Raw genomic sequence first — 9,843 nt, forward strand, 5'->3', positions numbered from 1 at the left:
GCCGCGGCGCTCGGGGCCGCGCTGGCGGCGTGCCGGCGCGACCTCGCGGCCGAGCGGCGCTCCGCCGCGTCGCTCCGCGGCGCGCTGCACGCCGCGGCCGTCGCGGTCGGACCCGGCGGGCCCTCGCACTGGGACGCGGACCGTAGGCTCGCGGCCGCGGCCGCGGCGGCGGCGGCCCAGCAGCTCCGCGCGGACGCCCTCGCCGGCGCGCTCGAGGCGGCCAACGCGCGCCGGCGCCACGCGGCCGGCCGGCCCCGGCCGCGCGAGGGCCGCGCGCCCGTGCGCGCGCCGCTCCACCGCACGCTCACGCCGCCGACGACCTACGCGGGCGACGCCGTCGGCAGCTTCCTCGCGGACCTCGGCCACGACCGGCTGCTCGTGCTCCAGCGGCGGGGCCAGGACGCGCGGCCGCTGTGGCTAAAGTGATGTTGAATTGCATGTTGGGCCATTGATGAATTCCGACCTAATGCTTTCGTGCTCACTAAAGTTTCCTCCTCGCATTGTGGGACCTCCCACTGCATCTGCTTCACCGGCATGATGTTGAATTGCATGGTGCCTTTGTCGAATTTGCTGGCCAGGTTGAGCTCTGCACGAGCTCCTTCGCACTGAAGTGCGCAACCTGCCGCTGCACCAGGTGCCGTACGCGCGATGCAAAAGCTCCTGCTCGCGATCTGCGTGGCCGCAGCGGCGGCCTTCGGCGCGCAGTCGCGCGCGCGCCCGCTCACGCGCCTCTTTGCGAGCCGCGCGTCTTTCCCACGCCTCGCGCCGCTCTCCAGCACCTCGAAGCGCTTCTCGCCCATCGCGCGCGGCGCGCCGCTCCGCGCCGAGCCGCTGAGCGAGATCCCGACGGAGATGGGCGAATGGGTCGCCGCCCGCGTCCAAAATGACGTGACGCGAAGTCGTCGACGCGGAAACGCCGTCGCGCGCCGGAGCTCCTCCGCCCGCAGGACCCGGCCAAGTACAGCGACGAGGAGATGCTGTCGGAGCTCAACGGCCAGCTCAAGGAGGCCATCGCGGCCAAGGACAAGGAGCTGCAGCGGACGCTCGCGCGGAAGATGGAGATGCTCGAGGAGGCCAAGCTGACGCCCGGCATGTTCGACATGTCGCCCCTCCCGGAGGGCGAGCTGCGATAGGCAGCTAGTGCGCGACAATCGTCCGCTAAACACGCGAGCTATCGAGCCAGCGGACGACTAACTCCTGTCTTTTAGCCAGCGGACGACGCCGGGCACGTGCGCGAGGCCGACGACCACGGCCGCGGGCCCCTCGCGCGGGACGGCCTCGGCGAAGGCGCGGTCGCGGTCGCTGACGAGGACGCGGTGCAGCGCCGGCGCCGTCCGCGCCTGGTACGCGCACGACTCCGCCGCGCACGCGACCGAGCGGCGCCGGTCGATCCAGTCGCTCGCGCTTTCGCTGGGCCGTCGCTTGATGGGGTCCTTGCCCCGGTTCATGAAGACGGTGAGCCATTCGCGCCAGCCGACGCGCCGCGCGCGCGTCGTGAGCTCGCCGAAGTCCCAGTCCGCGCCGATAACGCGCCTTTCCCCCGCGGCCGCCACCGCGGCCTCGAACTCGCTCTCCTCGTCGTCGTCGACGTCGCCGACGTCTCGGAGTTCTAGCCAGACGAGCGCGCCGAAGCACGCGCCGGCGAAGCTGTTCGTCGACAACACCAAGTCCGCGAGCAGGCCCAGGTCGGGCTCGCGCCGCGGCGCCCTCGGCGCACCTCCTTCCCTCCGCATCTTCTCGACGCGCGCCTGCGTCGCCTCGACGATGACGGTGGCGTCGGGTGCGATCCATTCGCAGAGCGCCGCGGCCTCGGCGGCCGACGCGCTGCCGGCGTGCACCGTGCCGAGCACATGCACGCGGCCATTGTCCACGGGCACGAGCATGCCTCTGTCAAGGGCGGCGGTGAGCGTCGATGGGTACTCGAGCGATGCGGCGGCTTGCACAACTAGCATGGTGACAAGCAGGCGCATCGCGCTCTTCATGCTGCAGGTGGGCAGGCCTTGGTCCGGCACAAACTCCATCTCAAAGAGGAAGCTATATTGAAGCAAACTTGCCGTTCAACGACGCTTCCAGAGACCACGGCTTCCCGCGCGTCGCGCGCCTCGGAGAGCGGGTCCGAGCTCGGAGGACCTATCTTAGTCCGGCAGCGGTGGACACGGGGCTGCTTGGCACAAGGGGTTGGGGTTGCACATGGGGTGGCGGTGGCGCGGCGGCTCACTCGGTGATGCCGAAGAGGACGTCGAGGTCGGCCGCGGAGAACTCCGTCTCGCCCGTGCCGGCGCCGACGTCGTCCGCCGACGGCGCGTCGCCGTCGCCGGAGGCTTCGAGCTCGCCGCGCTTGTGGCGGAGCTTGAGGAGGCGCTCGTCCATCGTGCCGCGCGTGAAGAACTTGATGATCTCGACGTCGCGCGACTGGCCGATGCGGTGGACGCGCATCGCGGCCTGCGCCTCGTTGGAGCCGAAGCGGAAGGGCTCGAGGATGACGACCTTGTTCGCGTTCGTGATGTTGAGGCCGACGCCGGCCGTCGCGAGCGTGAGGAGGAGCACGGACGTCTCCGGGTCCGACCGGAAGGCCTCGAGGAGCGCGCCGCGGCGGTCGAGGGACTGGCTGTCGAGGCGGATGGAGCCGAGCGTGTCCGCGAAGGCGTCGGCGCCGGCGCGCGGCGCCGACACGGCGACGACGCGGCCGGGGCGGAAGTGGGGGTCCTCGAGGTCCTCGAGCGACGCGCGCGCGTAGGTCCGCTTCGTCTCGCTCGACTTGGGCGGCCGCACCTTGACCTCGTAGCGGTCGCCGTCGAGGAGCGCGCCGACGGTACCCGGCGACCCCGCGAGCGCGCCGTCGAGCACGCGGACGCGCATGCCGACCTCGAGGCGCTCGCCGTCCCTGACGCGCGGCCGCTGCGCCGTGACCTCGTCGCCGACCTTGAAGCGGTTGTCGTAGCCGCCGCGCGTGAGGCAGGGCTCGCTCTTGGCCGCCGCGGGCCGGAGGAGCTTCGACGGCACGCCGACGCAGCGGTGCTGCTTCGCCGCGAGCTGCGCCTTGACGACGTTCGTCGCCGTCCGGCCGCCGTAGGCCACGGTGTAGAGGTTCCGGGGCAGGCCCGCGTCGCAGTCCTCGAGCGGCTCCTCGGAGCCGCACTGCACGCACGCCGAGCCCTCGGCCGGGTACGGCGCCGCGTACTGGCGATCGCACGCGCCGCAGATCTTCTTCGTGATGGCGCGGAGCTCGTGCTTCTTGAGCGCGCTGCCGTTGCGCTCCAACGCGAACTTGTTGCCCTTCTTGACGATGCGCGGCCGCAGGCAGCGGTCGTCGCGGCACTCGAGCTTCGTCGCGCCCGCGTCCTCAAAGTCGGACGCGCCGTAGCGCCGGCCGCAGCCGCGCTTGCCCCGGCAGGAGCCGCACGCGTCGAGCGGCGTCGCGTTGCGGCCGAGCTTCCAGGCGTTCTCCTCGAGCGCGCGGTCGTTGACGCCCGTCGGCTTCCACGTGCCGCGCGCCTCGCCGGCGTCCTTCGAGTAGACGAGGCGCGGCGCGAGGCAGCGCGGGTCCTTGCAGCGGTGCACGCCGTCGGCGTCGGCCGCGTAGTCGTCGGGCCGGAGGACGCGGCCGCAGCCGTACTTGTTCTTGCACGCCGGGCACGCGCTCAGCGGCTTCAGGTTCGGCAGGTCCTCGACCTTCTTGCCCTTCTTGACGGGGCGCTCCGCGCGGCAGGCCGCGGACGTGCACAGCGGGACCCAGGCCTCTTGTTTCGTGCCCGCGTTGACCTTTTTGAGCTTCGGGAACGAGCCCGCGGGGTAGAGTTTGCCGCAGCCGAAGGACCCCTTGCACTTCGGGCAGTCCTCGTCCTCGGTGCACGGCCGGCCGTCGGCGCCGGGGCAGGGCTTGCAGAGCATTCCACAGGCGTTTCCGTCGGCGCCGTCGCACGGCGCGCACGTCAGCGACGTCGGCACGGCGCCCTCGATGGGGCTCTTCGAGTGGAGGAGGCGCGGCGCGGCGCACTTCTGCGACGTGCAGCGCACCTGCTGGTCGTCGTCCATGGCGGGCTCCGCGCCGGGGCGGTACGCGGCCTCGCACCCGTAGCTTCCCCGGCACGACGAGCACACGCGCAGTTCGCCCTCGCAGTCCGGGTCCGCGCAGCGCGGGATGCCGTCGGCGCCGGGGGCCGGTTCGGCGCCGGGCGGGTACAGCGCGTCGCAGCCCTCGCACGTCATACCGCAGCCCCGGTCGCCGTCCGCCGGGCCCGTGCACGGCTTGCAGGTCATGGCGCACGCGTCGCCCGCGGGGCACGTGTCGCACGTGATACCGCATTGCGGGCAGATGTCCGGGAAGGGCAGTTCGAAGTGCATTCCGCAGGTCGCGCACTCGCGCTTCGCGTCGACGGCGACGACGCGCGCGTCGACGGCGCGCGCGTCCCAGGCGTGCTCGCGGTACTCGACGAGGCTGCCGACGGGGATCGTCTTGCCCTCGCGCGCCGCCAGGGAGATGTCGACCGTGTACGTCACCGGGTCGAGCGCCTCCTGGAGCTCGTCGAGGACGTCGCCGTACTGGCTGACGACGACGAACTGCGCGGTGATGTCCTCGGACCGCAGGCGCCGGATCTCGCCGACGACGGCGGAGAGCTTCGCGCTCCCGGCGACGCCCCGGGACTTGGCCTCCGCGTGGAATTGCCGGAGGACCTTGGGCAGGCGCGCGAACGCCTCGCGCCGCGGGTCGTTCTTGTCGCGCGGCAGGCGCGCGTCCGGCGCGGCCCAGCCGTCGAGGTCGTCGAGCGAGTGCGCGAGGAGCGTGGAGCCGAGCGTCAGCGTCGCGGAGCCGACGGCGCCCGCGTCGTCCATGGCCGCGTCGCGCTGGCGCTGGGGCAGCACGAGCTTGAAGCAGTCGCCGGGGACCGCCGCGGCCACGCAGACGCCGCAGCGCAGCGCGCCCGAGGCCGCGAGGTGCTTGACGCAGCCCATGCAGAACGAGTGGTGGCACGGCAACACCACCGCGTTGCGCTTCGGCCGGCGGCACACGGCGCAGTCGCCGAGGCGGCCCGCGCGCGCGGCGCCGCGGAACTCGGCGAGCGCGCCGAGCGCGTTCGTGCCGGTCGCGTCCGCCTCGAGGCGCTCGACGGCGTCGGCGAGGGCGACCTCGCGCGAGATGCGCTGGTCGAGGTCCGCGGACGCCGCGGCGACGGGGGCCGCGTCCTCGCCGTGCGCGGCCTTCCACAGCGACTCCAGGACCGCCGGCGACCCCGCGAAGGACGCCGCGCGCTGCAACGCCTTGACGAGGTGCGCGTTCTCCAGCGCCGCGCCGAAGAGCTCGAGGCGCCGGCACACGTAGGTCTCCGCCGCGTCCTCGTCCTGGTCGACGCCGACCCACCGCGTCGTCAGCCGCGGCAGCGGCACGAGCGGCGCGCCGTCGGCGACCGTGCGCTGCTCGCGCGAGTGGCGCATCATCGTGCCCTTGACGAGCGAGCGGAACGTCGGCAGGCACTCGTTCTGCCGCCGGTCCCACGGGTTCTTGCAGTTCGACTCCCAGAAGTGGTTCTGCCACGCGGAGTCGGCGCCCTTGCCGAGCGTGAAGGGCCAGACGCGCAGCAGCGACATCTCGCCCTGGAGGTCCTCGATTTTGGTGGTGATGGGCGTGCCACTGAGCATCCAGACGTTCGTCGCCGCGATGCCCGCGACGGACTTGGCGAAGACGCCGACGTCGTTCGCGACGAACTGGCACTCGTCGACGATGACGCGGCGCCACGCGACCTTGACCTTGAACTGCGACAGCTGGTCGAGGCGCAGGAGGCAGACGTCGGCGCCGAGGACGTCCGCGGGCCGCACGGTCGTCGCCCGCGCGTCGAGCGCCGCGACCTTGAGGCCCGGCGCCTTCTCCCGGCACTCGGCGAGCCACTGGCGGAACAGGGCCGCGGGCACGACGACGAGGGTCCCCGCCTCCTGGGGCCGGCGCGCCGGCCGGCGCTTCTTGTCCAGCGCGATGAGCGCGAGCGCGCTCACGGTCTTGCCGTAGCCCATCTCGTCCGCGAGGAGGCCGCCGCCCGTCACCGGCGGCGGCTCGAGGAGCACGTGGCCGCCGTGGGGGAAGTAGAACCACTCGTCGCCGCCGTCCGGGAAGACGCGCCGCTCCCAGTAGTAGCCGTTCAGACCCGCGACGGACGTCCGCGCCGTCGCCGCCTGGTCCTCCTGGTGCAGCATCCAGAAGACGTTCTGGACCTGGTAGGGCCGGAGCTCGACGCCGAGGACCGCGCACTCGCCGGCGAAGGCCGCGGGCGTCGCGATGCCGCCCGACTCCGCGTCGCGGAGCAGCGCCTTGATGGTGAAGCTGCTCATGGGCGTCTCCGACTTGGTCAGCGTCGCGTCCTCGGCCATGGGCGCGCGGCAGGGGAAGCGCTGGCCCGCGGGCGCGAGGTAGTCGACGACGGCCTTGACCGACGGGTGCGCCGAGAGGCCGAAGAGCGCGCGCCGCGCGTAGACGGCGACGTGCGCCTTGACCGCGACGGCCGCCGCCGTCGACTTGAGCGCGGCCACGAGCTGGTCGACGTCGACGAGCGCGACGGCGTGGACGCAGCGCTCCCGGAAGTCGTTGTCGCGGTCGTTGAGGCCCGCGAGCGCCGCGACGAACGCCGCGTCGGCCTCGCCGAGCGCGACGGCGCCGGCGCCGACGAGGCCGTGGAGGCCGACGGCGCCGTCGAGGAGCCGGTACTCGCGGGTCCCCTCGCGCCACGTCTCCGACCAGTTCTTCGCCGCGCGCTCGAAGGCCGCCTTGTCGTCGATGCGCACGGCGACGGTGGCGACGCCGAGGATCCGAGCGACGCGCGAGACGACCTTGCGGGCCTTCTTGCCGCCCTTCCGCGCGTCCTTCTCCTGGTAGATGCCCCCGCCGCAGTAGGGCACGGGCGTCGCGTGCGGCCACATGAAGGCGTCGCTCGTCGCGCCCGTCTCCTCGCGGAGCAGCGTCCAGCCCCCGGCCGCGGGCAGCGGCAGGTGCGGCGGCGCGATGCAGTCGACGCGCGCGGGCAGGTTCCGCGGCGCGGGCGTGTCACCGCAGGGCGGGACGACGACCTTGACGCGCGCGCGCTTCGGCGGCGACGGCTTCGCCGCGGGCGCCTCGTCGTCGTCGTCGCTGTTGATCTCGATGACCTCGCGGGCGCGCTGCTTGCTCGCCATCTTCTGGAAATGGACCTCCGTGTCCATGTCCATGATGGGAGCGCGCGCGGCTGCTCTTGGCAGGCGAGACTGGCGGACGCGGCCCGACGCGCTGCACGGGAGGTCAGACGGCGGACGCGGCCCGACGCGCTGCACGGGAGGTCAGACGGCGGCGCGGGCGCTTTACCTTGCGTGACTCGTCGATTTTTGATTTTCGCAACTGCTCGTTTGCAGCATGTTTAAGTCGGGTGACGCCTGCACCGCGAGCCGACCGCGCACTCGCTCACGCCCTACCCCGACCCCCTCTTCGTTCGCCCGAGCCCATCAAAATAAATTACGCCCCCTCGTCGCGGACGGGCGAGACCGTGTGGCTCAGCTCCGAGAAGGGGCACGCGGGCCACGGGTCCCGCGCGTCGCGCGCCTCGGAGAACGGGTCGCCGGCGCCGCGCGCCGGCCGCGGCGTCGTGAAGTTGCCGTCCTTGCCGAGCTCGGAGAAGGGCGGCAGGTCCGGCGGCGCCTTGGGGTCGGGCGTCGGCGGCGACACCGCCGGCGGATCCGGCGGCGCGCACACCTGGTTCGTGACGCCCTCGGCCTCCGCGGGCGACAACACGAGGCAGGGCCGCACGGCCGGCACCTCGCCGGCGGCGTCGTCGTCGTCGAAGTCGCCGCGCTCGTCGAAGTCGTCGACGGCGCCGAGGCTCGCGCCGTCGCCGCCGTCGCCCGCCGTCGCCGCTCGCCGCGGTCGCCGCCGGCCGCCGGACGACGCGGAGACGTTCGCGCCGATGGCCCGGAGCGAGTCGCGGAGCCGCGACTCGCAGGAGTCCCGCAGCGTCGCGCTGGCGAAGAGGGCCGTCGCCGCCGCGAGGAGCTCGTCGACGTCGTCGTCCGTCATCTCCTTCAGGTCGTCGACGTCGCCGGCCATGTCGCTCAGGCTCTCGGACAGCGGCCCGAGCTCCTGCGCCTCGAGCCAGTCGTCCAGCGGCATAGCCTTGGGCGTGCGCTTCAGCGGCGGCGTCCAGATGGCCCGGGCGGGCGTGTCGTACCAGGCCGGCGCCGCGGACGGCGGCGATTCCGTCGACGCGACGGACGCCTCCTCGGGGACCGCGGGCGTGCGCAGGAGCGCGTTCGCGCGCTCCCGCCGCCGCAGCACGTCCACGCAGGCGTCGTGGCCGCGCTCCCGCGCGACCTCGAGGAGCGACGAGCCGCCCTGGTTCGCGCAGTAAACTAACCGTTCATCCCCGTCGAGCGCGGCCTCGAGTGCCGCCGCGTCGCCCCGGGCGACGGCGCGGAAGGCGTCGCGCACGTGCGCGGGGAGCTCCGGCAGCTTGAGCTTCACGAGGTCGCCCTCGTCGAGGCCGTCGACGTCGACCTCGTAGGCGCAGCTGTAGTCGCTCGCCTCGCTGTCGCGCCGCGACCAGGGCGGCCGCGCGCCGTCGCGCTTCAGCCCGATGGGCGTGCCGCAGAACCCGCTCAGCCGCGTCGGGTTGTTCATCGCGAGCACGGGCGGCGCAATTGCCGCGCGACGCAGTGGCAAACTGCGGTGTGCTTGTTTTGCATTGGCCCAAAACCGAGGGCATCTTGCCGACCATATCGGCCCGGCGCGCCAGCCCGTCGAGGCTGCCCGACCTCGCGCTCGTCGTTTGGCGCCGGCCGGGCCTGCGCGCGCGGCCCAAGATGGTCTCGTAGCGCGCCGCCGCCGCCGCCGTCGCGCGACCGCTTCGTGTCCGCCGCTTCGTTCCAAAGAAGGATGCCGACGACGTTCCGGACGTCGTTCCGCAACGTGGTCTACGACGTGCTCAAGGCGCGCGGCTGGAAGGAGACGGAGGGCATGGACTGGGACTTCCACTGGGCGGAGAAGGAGTGGGTCACGGAGTTCATGGACGGCATCCACCTCAACCCGACCCAGAAGCTCAACCACTTCCGGAACCACCGCGAGCTCTGCCGGAAAGACCTACTCATCAAGAACCTGAAGCGCGCGAAGCGCATGCTCCAGCGCGACGGCGGCGGCGAGGAGGCGCAGAAGTACGACTTCTGGCCCCAGACCTACGTGCTCCCGGGCGACTACGCGCTCTTCGCGGAGGAGTTCAAACGCGGCGCGGGCGGCGACAACGTGTGGATCATGAAGCCCGTGGGCCGGTCCCAGGGCAAGGGCATCTTCATCTTCACGAAGATTAGCCAGATTAGCAAGTGGAAGTCCGAGAGCCGCTGGCGCCTCCAGGACGACGACCGCCGGGACAAACCGGAAAAGCCGGACGCGGAGACGTACGTCGTCCAGAAGTACGTCAACAACCCCTACCTCATCGGCGGCAAGAAGTTCGACCTGCGGCTCTACGTCTTGGTGACGTCCTACATGCCCCTGACGGTCTGGATGTACCGGAGCGGCTTCTGCCGCTTCAGCACGAAGCGCTACAGCAAGGTCGTCAACTCCAAGGGCGACATCGACAACCAGCTCATGCACCTGACGAACGTCGCCATCCAGAAGAAGAGCGACGACTACGACGCGTCGACGGGCGGCGGCAAGTGGGAATTGTTGAACATGAAGCTGTTCCTCATGTCGGTCTACGGCCGCGAGAAAGTCGACGCTTTATTCCGCGACATCCACATGCTCATCCTCCGGTCCCTCTTCGCCGTCCAGCAGGTTATTATTGCGGACAAGCACTGCTTCGAGCTCTACGGCTACGACATCCTCTTCGACGACGCGTTCGG

The 9,843-nt window shown here is 71.9% G+C and overlaps 4 protein-coding genes across 4 annotated transcripts in view; 1 reads left to right on the forward strand and 3 right to left on the reverse strand.

The window, feature by feature from the left end:
- Positions 1 to 800, reverse strand: part of AURANDRAFT_59430 (hypothetical protein) — a gene marked incomplete at both ends in the record, with an annotated part of 9,503 nt that extends 8,703 nt beyond the window's left edge. The window contains one exon of the mRNA XM_009042098.1: positions 726 to 800. Within this exon, the coding sequence (XP_009040346.1) occupies positions 726 to 800 (75 nt within the window). The remainder of the gene's footprint in view (positions 1 to 725) is intronic.
- A 1,534-nt stretch (positions 801 to 2,334) lies between these two features.
- Positions 2,335 to 2,562, reverse strand: AURANDRAFT_17564 (hypothetical protein; the record flags this gene model as incomplete). Its single annotated transcript, XM_009042097.1, has 1 exon — positions 2,335 to 2,562. A coding segment is annotated over one exon (228 nt), but the record flags the coding sequence as incomplete, so codon positions are not given.
- A 4,909-nt stretch (positions 2,563 to 7,471) lies between these two features.
- Positions 7,472 to 8,629, reverse strand: AURANDRAFT_66804 (hypothetical protein; the record flags this gene model as incomplete). Its single annotated transcript, XM_009042096.1, has 1 exon — positions 7,472 to 8,629. One exon carries the CDS (start codon positions 8,627 to 8,629, stop codon positions 7,472 to 7,474), a length of 1,158 nt encoding a protein of 385 aa, XP_009040344.1.
- Positions 8,630 to 8,884: 255 nt separating this feature from the next.
- On the forward strand, positions 8,885 to 9,835 carry AURANDRAFT_31568 (hypothetical protein; the record flags this gene model as incomplete). Its single annotated transcript, XM_009042064.1, has 1 exon — positions 8,885 to 9,835. A coding segment is annotated over one exon (951 nt), but the record flags the coding sequence as incomplete, so codon positions are not given.
- Positions 9,836 to 9,843: the final 8 nt, after the last annotated feature.

Source organism: Aureococcus anophagefferens (assembly GCF_000186865.1).
Source record: "Aureococcus anophagefferens unplaced genomic scaffold AURANscaffold_26, whole genome shotgun sequence".
Taxonomy (NCBI): domain Eukaryota; class Pelagophyceae; order Pelagomonadales; family Pelagomonadaceae; genus Aureococcus; species Aureococcus anophagefferens.